The following is a 14,607-nucleotide window of genomic DNA, read 5'->3' as shown; positions in this document are numbered from 1 at the left end:
GCAGTGACTCCGGCCAGGGCTCAAAGCCGAACCGTTCGACCCGGTGTCCAGCGCGCTAACCATTAGGCCAACGCGCCTCCCATGTTTTCAATCAACGGTTGGGGATGTGGATAATTACCTGCAAATATTTTCTTCATCAGAGATTTATCCATGCCTTGGCTATTATTGCCGCGCGAAAATTGAAAACAAAGCAACAAACAACCTGAGTAAGAGACACATCACGGATCTCGATAGAGCTACGCCGTCACGGTATGTTTTCGGGTCGAATCTTGAACATCTCCCTAGCGCTGCTTGCGTTAGCCACTGAATCGATGAGCCAGTTATCAACTGTCGTGGTTAACATTTTAAATAAAACCCAAAACTTAGTCATTTTACGTTGTTAATTCGCAAAGAGCTACGAAATGTACCAAGATGTAAAGTGCACGTGCAGAGGCGTTATCCAGGTCATGTTATAAGCGGTGGCGCTTTCGTATCGCCGTTTCCGTGGAAACGGTAATCTCGAATGTGAAAGCACGGAAGCGGAGCTGATGAATATTATTTTGGGAATTCAATGTTTTGTTTAATGACTAAGGCCTTTGTTTCTTGTAAGGAAGACAGTTAAACAGCTCTTTAAACTGTAAGATTGAAAAGTTAACACTTACTGACCAAAGTCAGCAGGTGCCAAACAGGTGACCAATCAATTGATAAATAATGGTATACACCTCACGTGCAATAAACCACAGGTAAATTTTGGATACAAATTAGCAAATCCTGGCAATATACAATGGGCTACAATGTATCTTTTCTGCACCTGTATAGGGCCGATTTCAGGTTCGATTTTTCAGCTGATTTTTTAACTATCACAGAATGAACGTTATCCTTTGGCTAACTCAGTCATGCCTTTTATCTGTGGCTATTTTCTTTTTGCTTGGAGAAGAACTGGTTTTGAACCACAAACACGGAGACGTGCTGTGCACGAAAGCAATTCGCGTGGCCGGCGAAAACACAAAGCAGTATTCCAATAATTCGCACTGCTGCAAGTTGGAAAAGTCTTCAAAATGGCAAATCCCATTCGGTGTGCTTGCCACCGTACAGATGAACCTGTTACTTGTGATTCTTGGTCTTCGAAGCCACGGGAAATCTCCATGGCCTTTTTTGCCTGTTGTGTGTGTTACCAGCTGGATATTGAATGATTTTCTTTTATTAACGAAGCTCGTCGTTTGCTTGACTCCAGAGCCTGATGCAGTCGAGAATAGTAGTTATACGAGTGCGTTTTTTACGTTCGTGTGGAATTCTCTTACAGCCGTATTTGCGGTGGGCTTCCAAAGGATTTTTCACGCCGTTGCACACTTAACACCAAACAGTGACAAACAAGAGGGTCTGCTAAACGGATTCTATTTCTGCTCGCATCAATCTGACAAAGTTTTGGGAGAAATTGGTGCAAATATACACCTTGTTGTTATTGTACTGATTGTAGCATATTTCATTTCAAGTGGTTACACACTTTGCCTTGTTCTAACTCATGAAGATGATGAGCTAAACGAAGAACCAGGCTTGAGGACGACCAGAAGCACAAGACAACGAAGATCTAAAAAGCGTGGGGATCATAAGGACGATAGCTCACACATGGGATGGGAGGGTGAGAGGCAAGCCAACAAATCAACAGAAGGGGCAAACGCATCGCGAAATTGTCTCCGAGACTTGAACAAAAACAAACTTAGTGTGGCATTCATTGAAGAGAGTGATGACGAGTCGTTTGTATTTGGTTGGCGATTATAAATACTAGTTATGCAACGCTTTCAAGAGGTATACCGTGAAATATCCCACGAGTCACTTGTATTTTCGCGGTATACACACGAGCCTTTAGGCGAGTGTGTATACGAAGAAAATACAATTGACAAGTGGGATATTCCATGGTATACCACGAGAATGTGTTGTGTAACTATTTTATACCATGTCATAGAAAATACGCTTACTAAATTTCGTCAAGAATAAAATCGCAGCGCACGATGGAAAGGTTGAGTTGAATACCGTCGAATATACAACGGCTTTCCTGTATTCTGATTAGCTGTATTTTCTTTGGCATGGTATAAAGCTTAGTATACACTGTCGGAGCTTAAAGTATACCGGTTTCTGAAGTATGAAGTGTTTAGAAGTACACTGTATCCGTACTCCCCCCTGGATGGGATGCTAGTCCATATGTCACCTTAAATGGACTAGGAAAACCTTATACTACTACATAATGAATATTACCCTAAAATAACCACGTCAATAGTCTTGCAAATTCGTCAGTTTTATTCTCTACACGATTTGTTTTCTCAAAGTAAATTACACGTACAAGATTCGTCAAGATACGTGCGGATGGCTTTGCTTCAAACTTAACTTCGCTTCCTTTCAAAAACAGTTCAAATAAACTTGCGTTGAAATAACCGAGCAAGCACCGAAAATAAGAGTATTAAACAGAGTGGTTTAGTCGCAAGAACTATGCGAAGAGTAAACTGTACAGAAGATTACAACAGAGTGCTAAACATAGAAAATAAACGAAAAATTCTATTATATTTTTACTGTTTGTTGATAAAAAACTATATCTTTACTAATAGCTATCTTAAGGTGCTTTCTCTTATTTTCCGTGGCAATGAATTAAATACCAAAAATTGTTGTGCTTTTTCTTTTCTGAAAATTGACTTTTAATTGACATTCTAAATAGAAAAACGGTTAACGCGGTCAAGATGCAACAAAATGTGTCAATTCTCCACAGCACAGCACGGTGGAGGAAAAACGAGAACTAATTTATTAACAATGCTATTTGCATTCTTGCAAAAAAGGCTTTGCCTAACCCGCCACGCAAAACATCATGTGCAAGATCGGGAGATCTTCGGAGCACCCGAAGAGTTTCGAAGCTGTATTAGCCAATCAACCAATAGCACGAGCACTACAAAAGTTTTCACGTCGGCATGAGGTCGAGACTTGTTGCTTGGCAACGGAAACCGCTGGCTCAGACCAATTTTGACCGATCTAGTTACTTTGACGCCATACAATATAAATGTAGAGCGAAGAAATGGCATTCTATCGAAGAATATTTTTCAAAGATAATTCCCTTCTGCGGCAACTTGTTTTTCCAAATAAACTCTAACTTTTTGCGCAGCAATTCCTAACGAAACTGGGTAAATTAGCGAAACGTATTACCACTTTCTTACAGCTAAAAACACTTTATCCCTATGTAATATAGCTATCTGTGTACAATTTCGAATCACTCTAAATAATTCTTGTATAATACACTAAATTCGACTTTGAACACCTCGAGCCCCCTAAACCGCTCAACTCAGACCCCTTGTGTTTGCAGCGGGTTGCTTTGCAGCACGGGATAGGAACATGGTAGAATTTTCACGAGGTTTACATGACATTCAATCCTCACTCCACTACGGCGGAAGCTTTAAGTTCCCGTATCACATTGACGACGCTATGAACCTGCTCTTCGCGACTCTTCTCGTTCGGGACATTTCAATGCTATTTACATGAAGCCAGACTGTCCTTTTGGCTTCGTGGTCAAGATGACGGCTGCGATTCAGTGGGCTTCTTATTGATGACTCCTACCGCCTTTTTCCACTTAGTTCTCGTCGGTGGAGAAGAGATAATCGCATTTTTCTATACACGTTTGAATGAACAAAATAAAGTACATCTGGGTAGACATCTCTAGACGGATGAAATCCGGTCGGATAATGGTCGGAAATAAAACCAGAGACAAGTTCCTTGATTCCATGAGGTTGACCTTGGAATACTCTGTCACACTGTTAAAAAAAACAAAAACAAAAAACAATGACCTTTCGATTGATCCTAACACTGAACTCTACTCTATTCTCTCTACTCCTAGGCAAGTATTGAGAACTGAGGATCTTATCATCTCCAGAAGACTTAAAGCTACATGTAGATTCTCTTAATGGGAGCTGATAAATTGTGGGCAGCGTCTCGACAAGCCTTCTGGGAGAAAATAGAAACACTCTAAACGAAACTAAAGCTCTCTAATCTTAACGCGAAGGTCGTATTAACTGCGTAGAACGGTAATTTCAGCGACCCAAAAAATGTATACGCAGTAATTTCAATTATTTTGACCCAAAACACTGAATTTGCATAAGGAATTTCAAAACTTTAACAACAGATGTCTGATTGACAGATGATTTTCCTGGTCAAATTTTAGTACTTTTGGTGTACAACGCTATGGCCCGTTACGCCAACATCATATCTGACGCAGTCTTTCCTCCAGTCTATACGCGTGAATACCGTACTTTAAAAATGTTCCGTACCGGTTTAGATGAAACATTATTCTTTTGACGACCGCAAGGTTGTGTGGTGGTATGTCGTGTAGAAGCTGCTTGAGTCGAGCTAAACGGCTGTTGGCATCAACATGAACTGTAAAAGAAGAACAATAAAAATTAAAAATAAAACATGTCGTTGAATTCGAATTAATGTAACGTTTGCCTGCCGGGGAAATGCCATTTTAAAAGACATTGGCACAGTCACACCAAGTTGACCGAAAAGCGCGGGAAAATAGCACGTGTAAGCGTCACAAAAAGGCGGCAAAATATTCACGAAACAACGAATCGAATAGCAAAAGTTAAATTTATAAAATGCATGGCCACAAAACTTAAGTCAACTTCTACTTACACACTAAATATACAAATGAAAAAACTTTTCCATTGAACTACTTACTCATGGCATCATGAAAGCCGTTCTGATAGGATCCAGGGATTATGGGCTCGGGAAGAAGCTTCAGGAAGGACTTTAACGCGCCTGTCACCGCGTGGACCCCAACCCCCAGCTCGGCCAACTCCACTTGGTGATCTGGTTAAAAGGAAAGAAGTCATGATTTCTATTCACATACATATCAACGGCACAAAGTTTAAATAAACATTAATTATTATATGGCTACAATAGTACGCGCGCTCTGATTGGCTGCTGAGCGGGCAAGCAGTATATAATCACTCACTTTCTTCCACTTTCTGTTCTATAAGGCCGATATCTGCTTGATTGCCGTTGATTCTGTAGATTCCCTCTACTTGCATTCCTTTGAGAAGAAAAATCAATTAAGTCTTAAAATGTCTTATTAGGGACGAACAATTATTTTTTGGAGAGGGGGGGGGGGGGATGAAAAATATTGAAAAAAATTGTTTGCAGGGCCTGGAAAGACAAAATAAATTGTTTGCAAAAACGATATGTATAACAAAAAATAGTAAGAATTTCGAAAAAAAATGTTTGCAGAGGTGCATAAACTAAACAAAAAAAGTTTGCAGAGGAAGATTTTTCATCCCCCCCCCCCCTCCAAGAAAATAGTGGTCCGTCCCTAAGACGGTCCAAACCTTTAGCTTTGATCAAATAATTTGTACATTAAGGTTGTTCATTAAGAGAAGCGCAAAAATTTCAACCCCGACCTGTTTTGGCTGACTTGTTTGAAGTACCCCAACAGGACACTTTTCCAACCGCTCTTGGTGAAACTGTTGGCAACTTCTTGGCCGTGTTTTTTTTAGGATTAGCTGTTTTGTGGTGAAAAAGTTTTTTTCATTTCTTATTGGGAACCCTTTTTTGTCTGATTGGGTTTAATTGATGGGCCCTTTACATCTTACGGTCAGGTCGCATGATACAAAATCCGTCATGCTGGAAGGCAAGCGACTCTCTGGGACATCTAAAACAAAGGAAAATTAAGCATGCCTGGTTAAAGTCGCTTTGTTTTGGATGCCTAGTGCGTAGCTCACCCTTCCAGCAAGGTGTTTTTCTTGTACCATATGATCGTTAGCTGCAAAGGGTCCATTCAATCGTTTCAACGAAAATGGTTGGAAAAGTGATCAACCAAACCAACGAAAAAGCTTTTTCCTTAATAGAGCAGTTTTCAATTGAGTATCGTAACACCAAAACCAAAGTAATCACTCTGGCCAATCACAAAGAACACAGACAATCCAGTGAACCAATTAAAACTCGAAGCAAATACACGTAGCTGGCACGAAAAAGCGAGTCACGATTGGTTTTGATTTTAGTTCTGATTGGCTGAGAAAGTGGCGCGAGATTTTTTAGCCAATCAGTAAGAGTAGTAATGCAAAACCAAAGCAAACGCAATTAACTTTCGACACTCAAGTGAGAACCGCTCTATCACTGGAAAATACTAAACTAAACTAAAACGGCTGAATTCATTTTATCTGCCTTTTTGCGAGATACCAAAAGCACTAAAACGGCCAGTATCAAAATGATCATGCAATGTCATGCAGGGGGTGCAATGATTGCGTGACACTGCCTAAGGAGTGCGTGACTAACCTGCACTCTCCACAAACTCGATGCATTTGTCAATAAACACTGGAACATGTGATCCGGGTTCACAGATTGACTCCAATGGCTGAGCGAAGTACGTGAAATTGTTGACTTTTTTCTGTCTACTTTCGAAAAATTTGTCGATTTTTTCTTTGTCCTTGCGCTTTTTCTTCTCTATTCTTTTCAATCGTTTCTCATCTTCTTTTGACTTCTTTTCTTCTTTCTTCCGTTGTTTGAGAGCTTCGCGCTCCTCGCGGGAGGGCTTCTTTCTAGATGACGACCACGGCTAAGAAAAAAAAAAACAACAAAATCGATTTGAAAAACATCATCCGCTATATAAATTAAGAGTTTTTTGGGGTTTGATTGCTTTATTTTCTCTCAGCCCAATTACCGATTGCGTGACATGGCATTCAATCGAGTATTGCATTACAGGTAACGCAAACTGTAGCGTGATTATTTATTATTTGTTTGAGTTGCGTTACACGTACAACTCACCGATTTTCTTGGTTTGTGTCCCGGTGAACCTGGGTCATCTTCCGTTTCCTGTCCGAAAATAAAAATCGATTTAGGGATAAGCATGCGATGATCAATTATACATGTTTTATTTAATTGATCTTGCTGAAGAGTAATTCAACCTCGGAATTGAAAGAGAACCACGTACCTCTTCTGTGCCAGGATCTGACTGTCTTTGAGGAAGATCCAACAGAGTAGGCTGTAATCAACAACGAGAAAAAAAATTAGTTTACGGCCACTCCAAATGACAACGGCCACACAGGTAAACACGCTTGATCCGCAATAGTCACTGCTTAAAAATCATTTCTTAGCATGCATGATACATGTTATTATGGTGTTAGCAAGTCGAAGCGACCGCCTTCAAACGGTACTAAATAATACTTCTATTTCGCCAAGCGTTATTAAGGCAGTCTGGCAAGATGCGTTGCGCGTGCACGCCTTCATGTACGCACCCTGACAAGTCCTTTGTGTTTCGGCCTGGTGTCCATACCGCTCCAGGAAGACTCATCCTCTTGGCTCGATGACATCGTCCCACCCTTCCTCGATTCCTTCTTGCCTACAAAACAACCACATCATCAACGTTAGAAAACTCACGTGAAATGTAAACCCTCCCCTCTCCCACGGTCACCGCTCCATGACCGCGGGCAGACGTCTTAGACAGTTTTTCTTTCAACTTCGGGGAACTTTGTTCACATTGTAGTGGAAGTATAAGCAGGGACAGATGAAATAGTTGCTGGGTGTAAATATATTTCCATTCCCTCAACTAAACGAGTATTTTTACTTTTCAAATTATCCGCATCCGAACCAAATGGCTTTGACAATGGCGCCAACAAGTCTGCAATTGCCTGTTTTCAAACACGTAGAACTTTTTTAGTAAAGCTTCAAAACATTTAGTAAACCATCAGAAGGATACTTGTTAAGTGTTGAACTTTCAACTGTCAAAATTAGAACTTATCTTTGAAGAACTTTTCTTTTTTTATGCAAATTTCTATCGTTTGACCGCGGTCGACACCGCACCTCTCCTCTCCCCTTACCTGATCTCCCTCTAGGGAACAGTTGCTTCTTATGCACCTCCGTGGGCACGTTAGGCGTGGTGGACTGGTTTCGAGTGGTACTTCGGGATCGTCTGATGCCGCTCTTTTTCTTAGCCGGGCGTTCTTCAGTTCGAGGCAAAGTCGCCTCGTCCCCAGTGCCCTGATCGGAAGTAGCGCTGTAGCCTCTCTGCTCGCGTCTTCCGGTTACTGGTCGACCGAACGTGTCTGAAAAAGACCACGACGGATCAAAATCAAAGCAATTATTGTTGGGAATACTGCGAGGAGCGGGAGTCTTTTGGTTAACACATTGGAATTGAGATTTCAAGCGCAGCCAATTGCTAATGTCGTGTTGTAGTAAGACACTTTTCTGTCACAGCGCCCCTTACCACCCAGAACCTGGTTGTTCAAACAATGGATTGCGCTATCTACCAAATAAATCTCTATCCAGTGGATAGCGTAATATGTTTTGCGAACACATATCCACTGTATAGCCATTTATCCGGTGGACAGCGTTATTCGCCGTTTGAAAAGGTGGGACAAGGTGTTTAAATTGGATATGGCAATTATCCGGGGAGGAGTAACAATTCCCCTCGTTAATTTATGCTACGGACATCAGTAATACTTCGTGCCACTTGTCTTGCAACAGGACAACAAACCTCCGAAAACACTTGCCCAATGTAATAAGGTAAAGTCTGTGTCCGAGCCTAAGAGGCCCATACAGCCGGAGCTTAACCCGTTTTCCGTATTGCTACTCCCCCTGGATGGGATGCTAGTCCATCGCAGGATTACCCTCCAGCAGTAAGTTCGCCGCCATTTATACACCTAAGTGGAGAGAGGCACTGTGAGAGTAAAGTGTCTTGCCCAAGAACACAACGCAGCGCCCCCGCCAGGTCTCGAACCTAGACGTTTCGACTTTGAGCCGAGCGCGCTAACCATTAGGCCACCGCGCCTCCCACTGTAATAGCGCAAGCTAAAACACAATCCCGCATCTCACCTCGCCGTGATATTCTCTCCAATGTACTAACGTCTTCAGCGGAGTGCGCCAGCCTCAAGGAACCTTTAGACGTGACTTTCGCGTGCTGCTTGTGTTTCTTGTCGGACGCGCTGGGTTCTTGCACAACAGCCACAGCGATAATAGTAGGCCGGGGTTTTTCCGACACTTTTAACTTGTTTTTCAAAGCCTCTTGAACCTGTGCGTACTCCGGGTCGCTAACATCCTAGAAAGACGATAGTAACGGACATACACGAGGGTTATACACGAGGCTAAGGTCTCGCTATTTTGTTTTGCTGTTTGTTTACCGTAAAATTACGTTAACACGCCTCAAACCCCCCCCCCCCTTCGTTCTTTAGAGGATATATGTAACATCCCCTTCCCCCTCCCCCAACCCACATCTGAAGCACGGAAAAACCTCCCAATAATACAGACGAGCCAATTGTTTATGCGCATTCTTACTTCCCACGTAATTCATGACGCAATGTTACGCCATGTGATGCATCGACCGCGCGTGTCGAATTATCTATCTAAACACAAAGGCTGGTAGCCATTGCGTTATCACTTTACTGTTCAGTTTGACTCCACATTTTTTTAAGACAACTTTCTCTTCTAAATTTTAACACATCGTAAAAACATGAACAACAAATCGATGCAGGACGCTTATAGTTTTCTGTCCAAACGGCATCGAATCTTGTATCTTGGGGCTGTTAGGCGAGTGCAAATGTGATCGCTAAATGATTAGATTTGCTTTAGGGGACGTTACTAGTATGCACAGGTAGCTCTTTAAAATCGTAACAACAGAAAACGTTTGGACTAACATAAATAGGCGTGGTCACCTCTTGTTGAGCAAGCGGTGCCTCCATATCCGAGCCCTTTCTGTTTCTGTGCAAATCAGGCACGGATGAATGTACCTCCTCTTGTCTGATGTCCATCTTCACCCACACGTCCTGTCTCGGCATGACCACCTTGTTATTGAAGAAGTCGATCTTTTCCTTGACGCGCAGAAAATACGGATCCTCTGCGGAGATGGATTGAGCCCTGGGCTGGACATCGGCTACAGCAGCGTAGGGGTTCTCTTCTTTGCGGTCATCATTCTTGAACGTGTTATAGCCCTCGTCGTCAATGCTCCTAAGCGTGTCCGTTCTGGAGTCGGCCGGAGGGAAGTCCTCGCTCAAGTCGTAATTCCTCTTGGGGAGGGGTGGTGGGGCTTCGCGCGCCGTAGGAGGGGTCTCTCGGGCGGATTTTTGCGACTGCACCAGGTTGTTGTTCGCGTAGAGAGTATTCTCGATCAAATTGACCTCGCTGTCGTTCATGGTGAGATCTTTGGATTTTCTGAAGGAGCGCTTTCGGGACAGGTCCACCTGCGCGTAAGTATCTTCGCTCTTACTCTCTCTCTTTTGCCACACGCTGTCACTAGCCGAGGTAGCTCCGGGTACACCCCCGCTCTGTTGGAGGCTTAGAAACAGCGCGTTCGGCGTCGAGGTGGCGTACGGCTGAAGCTCGCCACTTCCCCTCGAGTCTCTTGCCTGGCTGTTTTTGGCAGCATCCACTGGTCTCTTGACGGAATTAAACACAGCGTACGGGTTGATTTCCGCATCGTCCAACGTTCCTTCGGACATGCGGTGTACCGCCTTCGGAGAGACAGGCTGTTGTCTGTCGCTGAGGCTTCGTCTTCGGTTGAATTCGTCCTCGCTGTGCGCTTGCCTCTTGCTTGGGGGTTCTGGAAGTGGATCGTTCCTTGATCGGATTTGATTGTTGTGTTGTTTCTGTGACAAACGTAGCTGTTGTTCGGCCTGGAACTTCGCGTAGGCCACCTCGCTGTCTCGCTTCTTCTCCCATACTTGGTTGAAAAAGGCAGCGAACGCACCGGCTGCAAAACAAGAAAAGAAAACAATGTTAATTAAACAGATAAGCAAATTTGCAAATCACTGATATACGTTCGTCGTCTTGCTCTTTTTCATTTGGCGTTGTATTTTTTACCTTTGAGTAGACCACTGTTTTGCAAATTTTACAGTGCTTCTTCATCGGGAGTTTTTCTAGTTTATCCAATTTATTTTGGCGCCGTTTCAAGCAGTGTTTCTATTGCCATTCTTCAAAAAAACAGTTTTTTGCGGTCAGTTGATTTCTTCTCTTTCCTTTTATGCTTTTAGCTCCAAGATCCACGATAAAAAGGAAAATGTTCTTCTAACAGTCCTAGCATTTAGCGTTATTACGAATTATTGCGCAAGTTCCATCTGCTACAAACATACCTTGATGCTGAAATTGCGAAGAAGTGGTCTGAAACTTGCCAAACAGTTTACTGGCCAGGTTAGTGCCTTCAGCCAACAGAGAGGCCGCTACATGGCTGTGAAATACAACACTGGCACCAGATGCGCTGCCTGTAACTGCCAACACCTGGATTGGAACCTGAGGGATGAACCCTGAGAAGCCGCTGTAAAAAAGGAAAATCAAATAAGTAAAAACCCGCGTGTAAGAACCTACTTTTTCAGAGTTTGGCAAAACAGGTTCTTGTATTATGGGGTACTTATTGACGGCATGGGTGCATTAATAAATATAATTTTAATGAAGAACAGACCAGATTTTATACTATTTTCTGATAATCAACAACAATGTCTACTCTGTAGAAATTAAGAACCTGATTAAGAACCTATTTACTGTATTTACTGTATTTACTGTATTTTGTGTTGGAATTAGCGGCGAACTGCGTACAATGTCATGATTCCCTTGTGTGAAACGAAGTGATTGCATTACCTGAGAGTTCCTAGGGAGGCCTTTCGTATTGCTGAGTACACCAAGATGTATCCATGGTACATTTGGTAATTCAGACTGTAAGCTCCTGCAAAGAACAACATTTACACGTAAGATACATTTTAAGCAGGAATGAAACAGAAAGTTTAAATTGTTCAATGTACATAATTTATTACAGTTATAAACTGTAAAAAGTACAGAAGTGTACCAGTGTTAATTTATGGTTTGCACATTGCCAAACATAACGTTGCATTTAACCCAGGTAAAAATAATAGATAACTTTCTCACATAAATATTTGTGAGTTTTTCTGGACATTCACACCACCATAGAGAGTATTGTAGTGTACAAAATGTTGTGCTATTTTAATTTCTGGCATCTGGACTTAAGCCTGCTGTTTTGAGTAATTATTACGGGATTAGTGACATGCAAAACGTTGTGAAAATGTTGACCAGAAATTCTCCAAAGGGTCTCCAAAATTACCCTACTTTGTTTGTGGACTGACTATTTTTTACAGGAAAGCTCTGACTTACTGTGGTATGAGGTGAGAGTGATTTGCACTCGTCTCTTGTCAAATCCAAGATAGGTTTCCAGGATGATGGTGTCTGGCCTGGTAGAACTCCGCCAACAGTTCTGATGGTGAAGTAGCGGCCCAAGAATCAGTTCCACTGGATAAGGGTCGCCGCACATTGCACACAGCACAATCCTAAAATACAAGAAACATGCAAGGCCATTGTCAGAAACAGGGCTCAAAATAATTTTGGATAGTTGCCGGTCATGTTGACCGCCAAAACTGATTTTAGCTCGGTCACGTGTCGTTTTTGACCGGTCAAAAAATTGAAAGTACATGTAGTAGTCACTTTTACCTTTCGTCAAATCGTCTTTGTTCGCGTGATAGAAAAGGACCTGCCATCTCTTCACCGTTTTGCCTGCCAATTAGTACCCTTGTAAGATGTGATAGCGACAGGTCAATTAACCGAGGCAAAATGCAAACATCTGCCATATTGTTTTCCCTCTTTCGCGCTCGAATGAAATACCTAGTTACCAAGCTTTGAACGTTTTTCCGTGCACGTTCTTTTCGCTGAAGTTTCGCATTATACTAAATTATAATACTGACCTGAACAGAACTACGCAGATCAAAAAAATATGTACCATATTTTCCGAATTGGAATGACATTTATACTTCATGTATTTCAGATTGGGAATTAAAGGTAAGACTTTGGAGTTTCCTGTGGTTTTAACGTAGAGGTTGCTCTGATACTGCGAATTAAATCGCTCCACGAGTAAAGTTTAAAATAAGTTAATTGTTAGAATTAACGTTATAAATTGGCATAACAATTTATTTTTGGTCTGGTCATGGCCAGTCAAAATGACCGGCAAATCGAATGTTTGTCCGGACAAACTGTCATCTTGGCCGGACATTGTCCGTTGACCGGCCGTTATTTTGAGCCCTGAGAAATAATAAATTACCAGCTTCTAAGGTTCTAAGACTAAAGCCAGGGCCAAACGTGGATGAGAGTTGATGAGAGTTGACTCTCATGAGAGTTTTCCTCAACTCTCATGCACTCTCACCAACTCGTACCAAACGAGAACGAGAGTTCGTCAAACTCTCATCGACTCTCATGAACATTTGAGCACGTTCAAAATCGATGAGAGTGCACAAGAGTCGATGAGAGCGCATGAGAGTTCCATGCCAAACGAGAGTGAGAGTTTGAACTCGCATCAACTCTCATCCTCGTTTGGCCTGGACTTAAAGAGATTCACTAAACTGTTCAGCTTACCTTAGCTTTTGGAACAAGGATAACACTAAAGACTTTTATGTACATGTTCAACTACACGAAACAATGAAGTTTCTCTAAACACTTATTGCCTGCACACAATTTATATCAATGCTTTTGAACAGTTAGCCAAATTGGAATATAATGTACACAAATTCTTGAAATAATTTCTGATACTCACTTAGTGAAATATAAAACAACGTTCGCAATAAAATTTCACAATAAAACTTGAAAAAAAAAGACATTCTGACCGACAACCTTTGGATTTCTTTGTTTAATTTTCACTGTGAATGTTGTTTACACTTCCCTTGGTCAGTCTCCGAAATATTTCAAGAATCTGTTAGTCAACTCTAGACTGCAATTTTATTATTATTATTTTTAATTTGGGCAGGTTGTGGCCTATAATTTTCGCTTTTTATTTTCCTTTATTTTTGACATTTCAAAAATTATTATAATCTAAAACAAAGTAAAATTAAAATTAATCTGGTTTGCAGAAACACAAACAAATGAATTTAACAAGCTGGATTTAACAAATTCAAACTACAACATGTACACATACAAGTTGTACAGCCACAACAGCAGTTCATAAACCAAGTTGTTTAAATACAGTTGTACATATTGTACACAAAGCTCTGGATATTACAACAACTTTCTTACTTCAAATCTGGTTCGCTCTCCTTCAAATCCTCCATCGAGGATATTGTGCGAGCCTGTTGCTTCAGAATCTCCAGCAATCCTCGCATGGCATCTACGACTTGTGTTTCATGAATCATCTTCCCAGGGGAAAACCTGGCTACTGGTAAGTCAATGAAAGTTGCATTGTACCTGAAATAATAACAATAACATGGTTGCCACAGACATCAGTTTTCATAATTCCCTGACTTTCCCTGATAAAAATAAACTTTCCCAGCCCAAATAAATACAAAATGTCAGATATAGTAGTGGCCTCTAGCCTCTTCTTCCAAAACTAAACACATCGCTGCGGTCACACAAAGCTAAAAATAAATGTTCCTTCCAGCCATCAATGGTATTTAATCAGCAGTGTTATAATTTCAATTATCCCTGACTTTCCTTCAAAATGTCAATTTTCCCTGACTCAAAATAAAATTCCCTGACTTTTTGCTGTCCCTGATCATTCCCTGGCCTACACAATCCTGTGAAGTCACTTGCTTCCACCTTACAGTGTACGTGTATTATAATTTTAACTTGATAATGATGACATGGCGTCATCGAAACATCGTTGTATTTTCTTATCGCTAATTTTTCTTC

General features: G+C 41.6%; 2 protein-coding genes across 2 annotated transcripts; one reads left to right on the top strand and one right to left on the bottom strand.

Moving 5' to 3' along the window:
* The first annotated feature begins 767 nt into the window (after positions 1 to 767).
* LOC144639628 (uncharacterized) lies at positions 768 to 2,261 on the top strand. Its single transcript, XM_078498920.1, has one exon. The coding sequence runs from the start codon at positions 847 to 849 to the stop codon at positions 1,756 to 1,758; it is 912 nt and encodes a 303-aa protein (XP_078355046.1). The 5' UTR covers positions 768 to 846; the 3' UTR covers positions 1,759 to 2,261.
* Positions 2,255 to 14,163, bottom strand: LOC144639627 (rho GTPase-activating protein 5-like; the record flags this gene model as incomplete). The annotated part of the gene is made up of 15 exons (XM_078498918.1): positions 2,255 to 3,767; positions 4,281 to 4,386; positions 4,687 to 4,818; positions 4,964 to 5,041; positions 6,280 to 6,559; positions 6,769 to 6,816; positions 6,935 to 6,985; positions 7,239 to 7,342; positions 7,821 to 8,045; positions 8,815 to 9,037; positions 9,651 to 10,684; positions 11,064 to 11,245; positions 11,566 to 11,650; positions 12,094 to 12,266; positions 13,996 to 14,163. Coding segments are annotated over 15 exons (3,070 nt in total), but the record flags the coding sequence as incomplete, so codon positions are not given.
* Positions 14,164 to 14,607: the final 444 nt, after the last annotated feature.

The sequence above is a fragment of the Oculina patagonica genome, unplaced genomic scaffold, assembly GCF_052425735.1.
Source record: "Oculina patagonica isolate OP01 unplaced genomic scaffold, crgOcupat unplaced113, whole genome shotgun sequence".
NCBI lineage: Eukaryota > Metazoa > Cnidaria > Anthozoa > Scleractinia > Oculinidae > Oculina > Oculina patagonica.
This window is presented reverse-complemented; position numbering and strand designations above follow the sequence as displayed.

Coding starts and splice junctions, on each gene's coding strand:
- LOC144639628 (XM_078498920.1), top strand. CDS start 847: ATGAACGTTATCCTTTGGCTAACTCAGTCATGCCTTTTATCTGTGGCT.